Consider the following 16,452-nt stretch of genomic DNA (forward strand, 5'->3'; position numbering starts at 1 on the left):
AGTACTGTGCACAGTTTTGGTCCCCTTACTTGAGGAAGGATGTAGTTGCACTGGAGACGGTTCAGAGGAGGTTCACTAGATTGATTCCAGAGATGCGGGGGTGGTAGATTTAAATCAGAGATGAGAGGAGGAATTACTTTTCTCAAAGGGTCGTGAATCTGTGGAATTCACTACCTCAGAATGCAGTAGATGCCGGGATGCTGAATAAATTTAAGGAGGAGATAGACAGATTTTTAATTAGTAACGGGTTGAAAGGTTATAGGGAGAGGGTGGGAAATTGGATTTGAGGCTGAAATGAGATCAGCCATGATTGTAATGAATGGCGGGGCAGGCTCGAGGGGCTGAATTGCCCACTCGTGCTCCTGGTTCTTATGTTCTTATGTTAGTTCCACAATGTATTCTTCCAGGAATCTGTCATGGAAGAATTCCACAAACTCATCTTCCAGGCTACCATTTGATTTGCCAGTCTTTTTGACAATTACTGCACTATTATTATATTGAAGCTTGTAACAAAGGCATTTACTTCTTACTAAGTGCTCTGGCCAGTGCTATAACTACTGTTAGGGGGCCCATAAACTACTTCCACTGGGAATAATGGGCAGCTTGATGCCTGTTAAATAGGTGTGATGTCAATGAATTTTAAAATTCGTAATTAAAATAATTAAGGGCAAATCCTAGTGCAGTCAGCCAGAGGTGAGACAAATAAACAACAAAGAGAGTCCAAATATTCTGCACTGAATTATATTGTATATTACACTGGAGAGTGAAGAGCTTCCTAATGGAGCTGGTTGATGATTTGACTACTCAGAGAAAAAAAGCAGATTGACAAACCTTTAATGTTTCATTGTAAACTGGACTTGTTGTGTTGGATTTGAGCTTAGTCTTGCGTTTGCTTTGACGAGATTTGTCTGGGAGGAGGTAAGTCTTAACATAGCTGCAGGTGAAATAAAGAAGTTGATCAGTTCTGATATACAACAATAAACACCTTTGAAATTGAGCAAATAAGCATTATGAAGTTACTCTGTGATGCTTAATGTGCTAAAGGAGAGCTACCAGGATTTTGCTACTGCTACAGAGCATCTGATGATTACTTCAGTTTAAAGGCCAGTCGATTTCTTCAAAAAGGGAAAATAATACTTACGGATCAGTTCTCTGCTTTCTCTCATCTGCAATTGCTAAATTGCGACATTCCTTCACAGTAATATTTAGCGCCCCACTTTTGTAGCTATAATTGATTGTAAGGAGAATTTCTCCACTGATATTCACATTGCCATAGTCTCCTGTTTCACTGTAGACACTCATCATACTATTTAAGCTGGTCTACAAGAAGAAACAAATAAACAGTGTAAACAGATCAGATATTATACGTGGGGGTTTACGTTTATCATCCTTTCACCTAGTGCTCAGTCACACCAAGGATGAATTGAAATATCAGGTAAACCTTGGTACTATAATTGTTTACTCAATGACTGAGGTAGGCCATACCACAACTCCAGTTTTACACGTGCTTTTTTATCATACGGATATTCCTAATTTCTAGAAATAACTTTAATAACTTGGGACTGTTAAACAAAGCTACAATAAAGATTGCTTTTGATCATATATGGATGGAGTGAAAAGATCTACTTGCATTTGCTTATCCTCAATATTCAGTCACACAGCACCAGATCTAAATCTTTTTCAGCTTTAACATGAAATAATTATGAGACTATCCCAAAGTAGGTATGATTTAGCGAGAAAATCCTGCCTCTGGTTTCAACAACTGAAGTGATCACACTGATGTATTTGTCTTTTTAAAAGAATGAGTCAAGTCTGAACAGTTTGCTTATTTATACAATGATTGCCTACAAGGTGTCTTAGTGACACTGTACTCTTTATGGTGCGTTTTGCTGGATAAAGTTTATGACATAATGTACTTAAGCTTAAAAGGGCTAACTGACAAAGTTCCACATGAAAAGCTGCGAGCGAAACCAAAACTCTGTGGGGATTCAGAGTAAATTCCGGAAGTTCATGAGAAACTGTTCAATCGGTAGAAAACAACGACGTTTGTTAGAGGCTTTATGTGAAGGTGAGGTGGGGTGGGGTGCGGCGGGGGGGGGGGGGGGGGGGGGGGGGCAGAGACAGGTGGTGGTGGGAGTGGGGACATGCTGAGTTAGATCCCCCAGGGCTTGTCATTGGTGCTTCTATTTACATAAATATGCTTGATTAAGAAATGCAGTGCAAAGTGATTACATTTGTTGATGATACAAAACTGGGTTAAGTAGCAGAATTGAAGAAGCAACTCAGAAATTAGAGTGGCTGGGTGAAATAAGTTTGTTGGTAGATAAATTTCAGATCAAATTTAATACAGCCAAGTGTAAAGTACTGCATACAGGATATAAAATAAGTAACACATGGATGCTGCTGAAATAATTACAGACAGGGTAGAAAGGGACCGTGCCTTCACAAAAGAGAGGGATAATGCTGACATTGTAAGTAAGGAGAAGGAGTGTAAAAGATTAAATTGGATAAGTATAGTGAGAGTGAAAATATTAAGGGCTCAAGCATATTTGAAAGTAGATAATACCAGGCCTGGATGAAATGCATCTCAAGTTGCTAACAGAAGCAAGGGAGGAAATAAAGGCTCTGACCATCATTTCCAATCCTCTCTGGCTACAGGTGTGCTACTGGAGGACTGCTAACATTGTACTGTTTAAAAATGGAGGAAGGATTAGCCCGAATAATTACAGGCCAACCAGTCTAATCTCGGTGGTGTGTAAATTATTCTAAAGAAGTCGGAGACACAGAATAAATGGTCATTTAGAAAGGCACAAACTAATAAGGGAAGTCAGTAAGGGTCTGTGAAGGGAAGGTCGTGTCTGACTAACTTGATTGAATTTTTTCAGGTGGTAATGATGAGGATAGCATGTTTAATGTAATTTATATCGATTTTAGCTAAAAGCCTAAAGGATCCAAGAGAGAGTGGCAAATTGGATCCTAAATTGACTCAGTAACAGGAAACAAAGGGTATTTGTGGGACAGGAAGGCTGTTTCCAAAGAGGTTCTGCAGGTCTGGCACTAAGTCGTTGACGTTTTTGTGGGATATATCAATGATTTAGGCTGGAATTTTCCAGCCCTCCCCAGCGATGGGTTCCCCTGTGGTGGGGCCGGTGAACCACTGAAATCTCCATTCGCATCAGAGGGACTGGAAGATCTCGCCAATGTGAGGGGCTGGAAAATTCCGGCCTTAGACTTAAATGTTGGGGTTACAGGTGATGCATAAATTGGCTACATGGTTGGCAGTGAGGAAGAAAACTGTAGACTGCTAAAAAGGTATCAATGGACTAGTCAGGTAGGTAAGAGACTGGTGATTGAAATTTAATCTGGAGAAGTGAAAAGTAATGCATTTTGGGAGGGCAAACAAGGCAAGGGAATACACAATAAAAGGTAAAATACTGAGAAGCGTAGAGGAACTGAAGGACCTTGGAGCGCATGTCCACAGATCCCTGAAGGTAGCAGGAAAGGTGGTTGAGAAGGTATGTGGGATGCTTTACTTTTTTAGCTGGGGCATTGAATACAAGAGTACAGAGGTTATGCTGGAACTGTATAAAACACTATAGTTAGGCCACAGCTAGAGTTCTGCATATGGTTCTGGTCTCTACAATCAGACATGATTGCATTAGAGAGGGTGCAGAGGAAATTTATGATGATGTTGCCAAGAATGGAGAATTTTAGTAATGAGGAAAGTTTGGATAGGCTGGGGTTGTTTTCTTTGGAACAGAGGGGTCTAAGGAGAGATTTAATTCATGTGCATAAAGTTACGATGGACTAGATAAGAAGGGCCTGAGAAGTTTTTTCACCCAGAGGGTGGTGGGGATCTGGAACTCACTGCCTAAAAGGCAGAGGTAGAAACCCTCATCACATTTAAAAAAATACTTGGAGTGCTGTAACCTACAAAACTATAGGTCAGGAGTGGGAAAGTGGGATTAAGCTGAATAGCTCTTTTTGGCTGGCACAGACACAGTGGGCCAAATGACTTCCTCCTTCACCAGAAGTTTTCTATTTTTCATGGCGCTGAGTGTCTAGACCTGCAAGCTATTCTGCAATCACAGTGAACGTACTTCCATAATTGTTCGAAAAGTATGTGGAAGCTATTCCTTTCACTGGGAGGGGAAGCCCCCATGCTTTGGACTGTCATCTAATGTCCAATAGCAAAAATCATTCATTCAAATAAGTAGAACATGGGACTGAAACTCAAATTTCTGGTTTAGAGGTCAATTCTCAACAGTTTCAAATTTTGATTTCTGAGCTATCTTTTTAGCTTTAAGGTTATTAAAATATGAATGAGGGCAGAGAGGGGTATTAGTTGTAGCATACAGGTTTATGCCCTATTCCCGTGCCAACAGTGCACATTAATGTTAGTTCACAGGCTTACTTGATTGTTAAATCACAGAATCACAGTGCAGAAGAGGACCTTCAGCCCATTGAGTCTGCACCGACATGTGAGAAACACCTGACCTACCTACCTAATCCCATTTACCAGCACTTGGCCCACAGCCTTGAATGCTATGACGTGCCAAGTGCTCATCCAGGTACTTTTTAAAGGATGAGAGGCAACCCGCCTCCACCACCCTCCCAGGCAATGCATTCCAGACCGTCACCACCCTCTGGGTAAAAAAGTTTTTCCTCACATCCCCCCTAAACCTCCTGCCCCTCACCTTGAACTTATGCCCCTCATTACTGACCCTTCAATGAAGGGGAACAGCTGCTCCCTATCCACCCTGTCCATGCCCCTCATAATTTTGTACACCTCGATCAGGTCACCCCTCAGTCTTCTCTGCTCCAACGAAAACAACCCAAGTCTATCCAACCTCTCTTCATAACTTAAATGTTTCATCCAAGGCAACATCCTGGTGAATCTCCTCTGCACCCCCTCCAGTGTAATCACATCCTTCCTATAATGTGGCGACCAGAACTGCACACAGTACTCCAGCTGTGGCCTCACCAAGGTTCTATACAACTCCAACATGACCTCCCTACTTTTGTAATCTATGCCTCGATTGATAAAGGCAAGTGTCCCATATGCCTTTTTCACTACCCCATTAACATGCTCCTCTGCCTTCAGAGATCTATGGACACACACACCAAGGTCCCTTTGTTCATCAGAACTTCCTAGTGTCATGCCATTCATTGAATACTTCCTTGTCAAATTACTCCTTCCAAAGTGTATCACCTCACACTTTCCAGGGTTAAATTCCATCTGCCACTTATCTGCCCATTTGACCATCCCACCTATATCTTCCTGTAGCCCAAGACACTCAACTTCACCGTTAATCACCCGGCCAATCTTTGTGTCATCCGCAAACTCACTAATCCTACCCCCCACATAGTCATCTATGTGTCGTTTATATAAATGACGAATAATAGGAGACTGAGCACAGATCCCTGTGGTACGCCACTGGACACTGGCTTCCAGTCACTAAAGCATCCTTCATTCATCACCCTCTGCCTCCTACAACTAAGCCAATTTTGAATCCACCTTATCAAATTACCCTGTATCCCATGGGCATTTGCCTTCTTTATAAGTCTCCCATGTGGGACCTTGTCAAAGGCTTTGCTGAAATCCATATAAACTACATCAACTGCACTACCCTCATCTACACACCTGGTCACCTCCTCAAAAAATTCAATCAAATTTGTTAGGCATGACCTCCTTCTGACAAAGCCATGCTGACTATCCCTGATCAAACCTTGCCTCTCCAAGTGGACATAGATACTCTCCTTCAGAACTTTCTCCAAAAGTTTCCCTACCACTGACATGAGACTCACTGGCCTGTAGTTCCCTGGCTTATCTCTACAACCCTTCTTAAATAGCGGAACCACATTAGCTGTTCTCCAGTCCTCTGGCACCTCTCTCGTGGCCAGAGAGGAATTAAAAATTTGGGTCAGAGCCCCTGCGATCTCCTCTCTTGCCTCCCTCCCAGTCTGGGACACAAATCATCTGGACCTGGAGATCTGTCCACTTTTAAACCTGCCAACACCTCCCACTTCATTCATAGTCAACTAGTCTATCATAATGGCAAAGTTCAGCATTGATCTTATTGTATCAATTTGTTTAAAATCCAACTGCTTGAGTTTTGGGTAATCAAGTAACAGCATCTGGAATACAGATGTTTTGCTCCATAAAATCATTAATAGTTTCTACAGGACCTTATTCAATTCAAATGTATTTCTATGTGATTGAAAACTGCTAAAGAAAGAAAACTACACTAGAGGAATGTTCAATTGTTTAAGCAAAACAATGGCATATACCATTTATCTCTTATATTGGTTAGTCTTTTGCTGTGTAGTTCCTCAAGGGGATCTACCATTGACTCACATTTTTTTGGAAATAGGGCTGTTCATAACCTTTTTGTGAAATAATGTAATTGCTTAAAATGACCAATGGAATAATGTGAGATCTGTAAAGGTCTGCAGAACTGTGCAGCAATTAACTACTAAAATGATAAAGAGTATCTGAGTTACTTGGCATTTCAGCAATCAGTTGAATAGGAAATAGGATCTTGCAACCTGCAGAGTACTGGGAGCATGTTAACCTTTTCTGTCTGTAAAGGCCTCATTTTATGTACCAGAAAGAGCAGCTTTTATTCTCAGAACATGCCGATTGAGAAAAAGATGTATCAAAAAAGATTGTGTGCTGGGACATTGTTAATAAACATACCTTACTGTTTGTCATCCAAAATGCAAATCACTGTGCTTAAAGATATATTTGTGAAGATAAAAGCAAGGAAAAATTGCCTTAATAAATCTGCAAGCAAAGCAACTCACGGTTTCTGCGTCATGATCTGGTACATTAAGGAATGTCCACTTCTTGTCAGAGCTTGACTGGCAATGCTTTACAGGACAGGGCAATGATTGAAGAAAAATACAAAGACATTGCAGATTGCTAGTGAGAAGCACACCACTGAAAGAGCATTTGCACACAGGGAAGATTTCTAACATTAACACATTTAGAAGAGCAATTTGAAACAAAAAGAATTAACACACAAATATCTCAGGTAATTAGATCTTGTACATAAGGTGAAGAATAAAGGTAAGTTTTCTTGTGTAAAGAAAATAATTTTTAAGGAAAGTTTGGAATATGAAACCTAATGGCAAAAGTTTGGTGTTACATAAATGCAATACTATCATTCAGACTTTCTGATCACCCATTTGTTACCAATTCTGGCAATCGTGTAAATTTACAAAAATATTTCTCTTTCTTCCCATCTTCATCGTGGTTATAAGTTACGTCATTTGGCTGAGAATGATGACAAACCTCTCCCAGTCAGAAGCCCAGTGGGACTTTGTGCTAACAATGGAATACACTTATTTTGAGCGGATAGATGAATTGCTTGCATCCTTTTCTAATGTGAAATATTTGTTTGTAAAAATACCTTGCATAACAATTCATTTGAAAATGCAACAATTTCCTCCAACAAACAATTTTAATTTGCTATCTTACTTGTATGATATAATGGCAGCATTTGAAAGAGGTTATAGCATCTTGCCAAAATGTCTTCTCAAATAAAATCATGCGCTAAATCTCACCTATTCTTCCATCTTGAAAAAAGTTCAAAAATTTCATCACTAGCATTATTATAAGCTCCATGGAACCTGTGATTTTGAATCATCAAGAATTTACCTTGTACATAGTCAAAAGCATTTGCATCACAATATGCCCTTTAAATTCCTCTTCAACTTTATTCCCATTGTCCTGTCATTACTTTCAATTATCAACAGTGTAATTGCTGTGTATTAAATTCAAGGAAGAATGAAATTCTTAGAAGATATAATCAACGGTATTGTCATTTCTTATCACAAACGTTTACTTTATTACAATGTTGTTTCTCATGATCTTTAATGCAGTTTTTCAGCAATCTGGCTGATGTGTTCATAATTTGTTTGGATAATCATTAGTACATTTGTGGCAGGATTTTACCGTCGGCGAACGGGGGCAGGGCCTGCTCGCCAACGTGTAAGATGACGCGCGATGACGTCACCGCACCCCATTTAAATTTTCAGGAAGGCGGGGGTGCAGTAAAATCAACTGCGCGCCCGCCGACCTATCAATTCAGGCCATTGACAGGATCAATTAAAGTAATTGGTGGGCAGGCCAGGAGCCCTGGCGGCAACTAGAAAAAACATGAAACCTCATCCCGCCGACGGGAAATTATGAACATGTCCCAATTCATGAGGGGACATGTAAGGGAATTTTTTATTTCTATTTTTAATATTGCTGAAAGTAGAGGTGATCTCCCTGAGGCAGCACTTAGCCTCAGGGAGATGAGTGCGCTCTTTCGTATGCATGCGTGAAAGAGCGCCCTCTCGATTTTAGGCACTCCCCCCGCTTGCACAGCGAGCACATAGCGCTTCCCTGCAGACATCACGCTGGGTGGGCCTTAATTGGCCCGCCCATGCAAAATGGCGCTGCGACTCGGATAGGGGACGCCAATCGGAAGAGCGCCTGCACGCACCCACCCATCGACTTCCCCCCCAATGGGGGGGGAAAATTCTGCCCTCTGTTTCTCAGTCTGCTTCCACCAAAACAGCAGGTTAAGAAACTTCAAGTAATTGTTTTGCTAATTCTGCTCTTTTATGATATCCTTATTTTACTTTTGGATGTTACTATTAAAAAAAATATACTTTTGATGCTTTTTAGATTTGTTATGTGCAGGGCTGGTGCAATTACTAGGCAAACTAGGCGGTTTTGCCTAGAGCGGCAAAATTTATGGGTAAGAGGGAGGAGAGGGGGCGAGCAGCAAAAAACCAAATGAACTATTCATGAAACTACATAAGTAAACAAACAGACTTCAGCAGATAGATCTAGATCTACTGATCTACATCCACATATACTGACACAGTTATAAAACTCCATGTATTTACATTGCAGTCTTTTCTAAAATTTCATATTATATTCCTCATTCTGTTTATGTGATATTTTTACAAATCACTCTTCCAAAACTGCAAACCAGTGAATAATATCAAAGAACAGAATTGAATGTAGCCCACTCTATCGTAATGAGTATTGATTGCATAAATTGCCCATACAATCATCTAGCAACTGTTACAGAAACACATGGGGCAGGATTTTCAGGTTGTTGGGCTGGCGCGGCGGGCGGTCCCGGGAGTGACCGGAAAACAGTCCACTACCTGCGATCAGCCCCCCGACTGTGATTTCACGCTGGCCGGCCAATTAACAGCCAGCCAGCGTGAAAGGTGTGCTGAGAAACTCAGTGCTGCCGGGGTGGGGGCGGGAGGAATGCAAGCGCAAAAGTCTGTGCGTGCGCAGAGGAGTGCGCACTGAAAGCTCCCTGAAGGCAGGGAGCTGCCTCAGAGAGCTGAAGAATTGTAAAATCAGAAATAAAGATTATGAAAATGTGAAAAAAATGTCCCCACACAGAACTCACTCACATGAACGTAAACGTGATAAAAATTACGTCAAAACATTTCAAAGAAATTTTTTGTTGGAAACCTCATCCCGCCTGTGGATGAGGTTTCCAAAAAAATCCGAAGGCCGCCTGGCCGATTCGCCTGCCCCCACCCCCCCCCACCCCCGCAACTGTATGGTTGGACGGGCAGCGATAAAGAGCTTTAAATTAATTGATTAAGGGCCTTAATAGGCCTCCTAATTGTTGGCGGGCGCGCTGCCGACACTTGTGTGTGCCCACCGACCAAAATATCGCGCAAGTATGTGATGACGTCGGGACGCTCGTCCAACATCATCGCGTACTATTTTACGCCCGATCGGGTCGAGCGAGCGCCCGCAAGCGGGATGTAAATTCCTGCTCACGGTATTACATCAAAATGAACCATATTACTCATTATAATGTGCATTTTTCCTGGTACATAATCCTGTGAAAAGTGTAGAACAATGAGAATGTATAATCATTAGCAGAATATTCTCCTTTTTCATGTAAAATAAATCTGTACTTATAGTTGCAGAATTTTTATTCATACTAGTGCACAATATTCATTTTCAAAAGTTAATTGTGGGGTGGGTTATTTATTCTTTCATGGGTTGTGGCCCCCCACTAGGTCATATACACCATTCCCCAGCCCACCTTCCACAGCCTCTGAAACCCGCCCATAAGTCTCTCGCTGGGCCTTGGCTGGCAGGCCCCACCAATACCCCAAGGGGAGAATTTTACGGTCGGTGAGCGGGGGCGGGGCCCGCTCGCCGACGCATAAAATGACATGCGGTGACGTTAGGCAGGCGTCCCGATGTCACCGCACGTCATTTAGATTTTTAGTTCGGCGGGCGTGCAGCCGACTGTCAAAGGCCTATTAAGGCCTGCTTAAAACTAATTAAATCAATTAAATGAGCTGCACGTCCAACCTTAAGGTTGGCAGGCAGGCGAAGAGCCCAGGCAGCCTTCGCAATTTTCATGGAACCTCATTCACAGGCGGGATGAGGTTTCATGAAGTTTTTATAAATTAAATAAATATTTTAATTAATGTTCATTGACATGTCCCAGCTCATGTGACACTGTCACATGAGGAGACATGTCTTTAAGTATTTTCAATTCTTTATTTATTTAAATGCACTGGGGAGATTTCTGCAGCCTTTTGCGCGCATGCGCGAAAGAGCACAGACCCGGAGTCAGGGAATCCCCACGCCCCCGTCCGCCTGCACAGGGAGCACTCAGAGCTCCAGTGCTGGGGATTGCAAACCCAATTCAGGCATCAAGAATCCTTGAACTAGTCACAGCACAGTCAGGTGCAGAGTAAATCCCCTTCTGCTCTGCCTCAACCTAAGATGACCAACCCCGAATGTATAGTGCATCATTTTTTCCCATTTATTTAATAACTGTCCAAACACATTTTACAGTCTTTATAGCCAGCAAACAGAAGAGACTTTCACTTTATTTAACTCATTCCTAGAGGTGAAAAGACACTGTCTAAACCATTGCTCCATTCAACTTAATGTTCACCACACCAATATATTAAAGCATTAACAATGCTTAAGTTCCAGGAAATACACCAAATGCTACAAAATCTAATTAAAGCTTTCTAATAATATTAAAGAGACATGCATGAGCAATGACTATTTGTGCCAAATTAGTGATATCACATTTACTCAAGACTTACTATAGATAAGCCACTTCCCAGACTGCTCCTACCACTGCTTGGGCGATACATTGATACCAAATCATCAATATTTTCTTCCTCCTCCTCCTGAAGGTAATCCTAAAAATCACATAATATCACAGTGAGCATAGGGGAGTTATTCTAATATTCCAAAGCTGTCGTTTATGCAAAATGTTTTACTTTTTAACATGTTTTTGTATACCATAAACACAGGAATGGACAGGACCAGAAAAAAATCACACTGACCCATTCTGCTTATCCCAGTGTTGAAAAAAACCCCACACCATTACTTAATCTCTTACATCCCATTAATATAGAAAAGTTCAGTGCAGTACTTTGGGTACAGCATAGGTAAGTAGTATGTTGATACTGATTCTGCTTTAAACAGAGAATAGAGCCACCACAGCGAGAATTAATGATCTCAGAGTAAAAGATACCCTAGGAAACAGTGGCCATAATATGGTAGAATTTAGCATTCAGTTTGAGAGTGAGAAACTTGGGTCAGAAAGAACTGTGCTAAACTTAAATAAGAGTAATTACAAAGGAATGAGGGCAGAGTTGGCTGGAGTGGACTGGGATAGGATTTTAGCAGATGAAACAGTGAACAATGGCAGACATTTAAGAAAATAGTTCATGACTCTCAACAAAGATATATCCCAGTGAGGAAGAAGGATTCAAGGAAGGCAATAAATCAATCATGGCTAACCAAGGAAGTTAAGGATAGTATCAAATTAAAAGAAAAGACATACAATGTGGCAAAGATTAGTGGTAAACCAGGGGATTGGGAAAGTTTTAAAAACCAACAAAAGATGACCAAAAAATAAGAGGGAGAAAATAAATTTTGAGGGTAAACTAGCACGTAATATAAAAATGGACAGTAAGAGCTTCTTTAAATATATGAAAAGGAAGGGAGAGACAAAAGTGAACATAAGCCCCTTACAGGATGAGGCTGGGGAAATAATAATGGGGAATCAGGAAATGGCAGAGGAGTTGAATAAATACTTTGCTTCAGTCTTCATGGTAGAAGACACTAATAGCATTCCAAAAATACTAAATAATCAAGAGACAAAAGAGGTGGAGGAAATAAATACAATAACAATCACTAGAGAAAAAATACTAGGGAAACTAATGGAGCTCAAGGCCAGTAAGTCCCCTGGACCTGATGGGTTGCATCCTAGGATATTAAAGGAAGTAGCTACACAGATAGTGGATGCACTGGTAGTAATCTTCCAAGAATCCTTAGATTCTGGAAAGGTCTCAGAGGATTGGAAAACTGTCAATGTAACACCCTTATTCAAAAAGGAAGAGAAACAAAAACAGGTAACGATAGGCCAGTTAGCTTAACATCTGTTATTGGGAAAATGTTAGAGTCTATTATAAAGGATGTACGCATTTAGAATTACATAATATAATCAAGCAGACTCAGCATGGCTTCATGAAAGGGAAATCACACCTGACAAATTTATTAGAATTATTTGAGGACGTAACTAGCAACATAGATAAAGGGGAACCAACAGATGTAATATATTTGGATTTCCAAAAGACGTTTGATAAGGTACTGCGCGTAAGGCTACTTAATAAGATAGCAGCACTTGGTGTTGGGTGTGGTATATTAGCATGGATAGAGGATTGGCTAACTAATGGAAGACAGAGTTGGGATAAGGGGGGCATTTTTAGGATGGCAACCTGTAACTAGTGGAGTGCCACAGGGATCAGTGCTGGGACCTCAATTATTTACAATATATATTAATGACTAAGAAGAGGGAAGTGAATGTACTATCGCCAAATTTGTGGATGATACAAACATAGGTGGGAAGAGAAGTGGTGAGGATGACACATGGGGCTGAATTTTCCATTCGTTGGGCAGGCAGGCCTGACCCAATTGCGGGTGGGCGCGGCGCCGATTGCCGCCAGCGATCGGGGCCGCATCGCCATTTTACATGGGCGGGCCAATTAAGGCCCACCCAGCGTGATGTCTGCCGGGAAGCGCTATGCGCTCCCTGTGTGGGCGGGGGGGGATTCCCTAAAATCAAGAGTGCGCTCTTTTGCGCATGCGCACGAAAGAGCGCACTCATCTCCCTGAGGCTAAGTGCAGCCTCAGGGAGATTGCTTCGGCTTTTAAAAATATTAAAAATAGAGAAAAGAAAAACCCCTTACATGTCCCCTCATGTGACAATGTCACATGAGTTGGGACATGTTCATAATTTCCATAACAATTTTATTACAATTTTTAATTGTAATAAATATTCATACATGAAACCCCATCACGCCGGTGGATGAGGTTTCATGTTTTTTCTAGTTGCCGCCAGGGCTCCTGGCCGACCCGCCAACTTTAAGGTTGGATGGGCAGGTCCTTTAATTGCTTAATTGATCCTGTAAATGGCTTCAAGTGGCCATTGACAGGTCGGCGGGCCCGCAGATGATTTTGCTGCGCCCCCGCCCTTCTTCCTGAAAATTTAAATGGGGCGGGATGACGTCAGGGGCTCCGCCCGGTGTCATCCTGCATCATTTTACCGCTTGCCGACTGTAAAATCCTGCCCATGGAGTCTACAGAAGGATACAGACAGGTTAAGTGAATGGGCAAAAAAGTGACAGATGGAATATAATGTGGGAAATGTGAGGTAATGCACTTTTGCAGGAAGAATAGAGGAGCAGAATATTATTTAAATGGAGAAAGACTGCAGAAGGCTGCAGCACAGAGGGATTTGGGAGTCCTTGTGCATGAATCACAAAAAGCTAACATACAAGTTCAACAGGTAATAGGGAAGGCAAATCGAATGTTGGTCTTTATTTCAAAGGAAATGGAGTATAAAAATAGGGAAGTCTTGCTAAAACTATACAAGGCATTAGTTAGACCACACCTGGAATACTGTGAACAATTTCGGTTCCCTTATCTAAGGAAAGATATGTTGGCATTGGAGGCTGTCCAGAGAAGGTTCACTATGTTGATTCCGGGTATGGAGGGATTTTCTTATGAGAGGTCAAGTAGGTTGGGCCTGTACTCATTGGAGTTTAAAAGAATGAGAGGCGACTTTATTGAAACATATAAGATTCATAGGGGGGCTTGACAGGTTAGATGCTGAGAGGTTGTTTCCCCTTGTGGGAGAGCCTAGGAGCAGAGGGCATAATCTTAGAGTAAAGGGTCACCTAACTGAAACAGAGATGAGGAAGAATTTCTTCTCTCAGAGGGTAGTTAATCTGTGGAATTCTTTACCGCAGAGGGCTTTAGAAGCTGGGTCGTTAAGTATATTCAAGGCGGGGATAGACAGATTTTTAATCAGTATGGGAATCAAAGATTATGGGGAAAAGGCAGGAAAGTAGAATTGAGGATAATCAGATCAACCGTGATCTCATTGAATGGCGGAGCAGACTCGATAGGCTGAGTGGCCTACTTCTGCTCCTGTATCTTATGGTCTAACTGTGCAGGATACAGTAACCAAGGACACAACTGGAAGCCATTTTGTCATTTCTTTTTTCACTATCAACTCAAATATTGCACAATTAATGGACTCATGTTTTATAAAGGACGGTATCTTTTGAAAAAATATTTATTCATGTTGTTGCTTTATCACCCTCTACATTTAGTTTACAGTTCAAAAAATTCTTCTATTCTTTTATCTTATTCCAGACACTAAGAAACTAGGCTGTAGGCCCTTAAACTGCCACATTACATACTTAACACAAAACCGCAGTCATTGGTTAGCTAGCCAAAAGTTATTTCATACTTATTTTAAAAAGTATTAAATTATTCCTCTATCTTAACAGTACTGCCGCCTTCACAGATAATTAAGCTTTTCTATACAAATACAAAATAATTAAAAACTTTGCATTAACTATAATTAATTGAATTCAACCTGCATGGGGAAATTTGTGCCGTGGGGAACACCAGCTATTGCTCAATGGTTGGAATGGATCTGAACAGCCTGAGCTTTTAACCTATCAATAGCTTTATTTTAGTTTCTATATTTGCGAGAAACACTCATGTCACTTTGCATTTAAGAATATTAAAAGCAACTGTAACCCATAAATGTGTTCAACTCACCGTGGCTTCATTGAGACCTCCAGGTACAGATTTACTCCTGAGGCTAATGGAATCTTCATTCCCCGACGTGCAGGATCCACTCAGGTCCAACTCAGATCTACTGTGATCTGTACCAAAGAAATAGTAATATTATGTGGCAAGACAATGGGTTATAAGTCACCTTATACAAAGAAAATGTATTGAAAGTCTACATCACCATCACCTTGACTGGCTAGAGTATGCTTTAGGCTAGAAGGTGAAATCACCATGCTGATGTTGCCTGTTTCATGGCTTTGCCCTCCCATTGAATATAACATCACAGCAAACATCCAAGTAAAGTTCTTGCACCAGGTGGCATTCACATTTAACAGAGCGTCATGTTGAGGAGAATTTATGAGCTAAGACATATATCATGGAGTATTGATAACTGGGAGTGCATTGTTGTTAACCACTTGCTTTCTGAGCAAGCAAAATTATATTCCCATGTGTGTGGTTCTCAGGGTGCCCATGCTTTATGAGCTCTCTCTTCTGTGCACGTGCCAAGAAATTGTGCAGGAGAACTGCATTATTATGTTTTATACAATGAGTTATCTAGAGCAGAAAAGCTGGTTAAGGATTTGTTAAGTGGGCATGTTCTGAACAGGGTGAATTAATATTCAGGTGTACGTCAGGCCTTTAATCTGTCTTGGACAGAAGGTATTTAACTGTGCTTGACTAGACCGAAGTATATTGCTTGAGAGAATAGACTTCCAAAGCAAGACACACTCTTTTCCTGTGGAGCCTATGATTTGCCACCACCCTACCAAGAAAAGGTTGCATTTCTTTTAATTGCTTTGCCCACATCTCCTGAGAAATTGGGGGGTAATTTTCTGAATTTGCATAATCAGTGGGGGACTCAGCCATTGGCAAACTGGAAAACTGGGGTGCACTGTTTACAATTTTCTATTCATTAATGGATACGTATTTCTAGTGTGTGAGGTTCTCTGCCAGTAACATAAACTAGGAAGTCAGCTCCTCCATGTCACCTGGGTCCTAGTTCTGCTGGTGATGGAGGGTACAGTTTCGGTGGTTTTTTATTTATTCAGTCATGGGATGTGGGCATTGCAGGTTAGGCCAGGTCTCCATTTATGATCACTATGTTTTCCATGTGAGGGGTGAACCGAGGATCATTGCTTAGGGTAGTCCTCATTGGAACTGTTTGGGGGGAATTTTACGGCTTCTCCCACCAGCGGGGTTTTCCAGTCCTGCCAAAGTCAATGGACTTTTGAATGGCTTGCCGCATTTTATGGCCGAGCCCCCGCCGTGACAAGGCTGTAAAATTC

General features: G+C 41.4%; 1 protein-coding gene across 1 annotated transcript in view; it reads right to left on the reverse strand.

Moving 5' to 3' along the window:
- Nucleotides 1–16,452, reverse strand: part of sytl5 (synaptotagmin-like 5) — a 129,967-nt gene that overhangs the window by 15,878 nt on the left and 97,637 nt on the right. The window contains exons 9-12 of the mRNA XM_078559769.1: nucleotides 15,152–15,258; nucleotides 11,110–11,208; nucleotides 1,142–1,320; nucleotides 832–934 (exon numbers count right to left, since the gene is read on the reverse strand). Of these exons, the coding sequence (XP_078415895.1) occupies nucleotides 832–934; nucleotides 1,142–1,320; nucleotides 11,110–11,208; nucleotides 15,152–15,258 (488 nt within the window). The remainder of the gene's footprint in view (nucleotides 1–831; nucleotides 935–1,141; nucleotides 1,321–11,109; nucleotides 11,209–15,151; nucleotides 15,259–16,452) is intronic.

This window comes from Cetorhinus maximus, chromosome 16, assembly GCF_964194155.1.
Source record: "Cetorhinus maximus chromosome 16, sCetMax3.hap1.1, whole genome shotgun sequence".
NCBI classification, from domain to species: domain Eukaryota; kingdom Metazoa; phylum Chordata; class Chondrichthyes; order Lamniformes; family Cetorhinidae; genus Cetorhinus; species Cetorhinus maximus.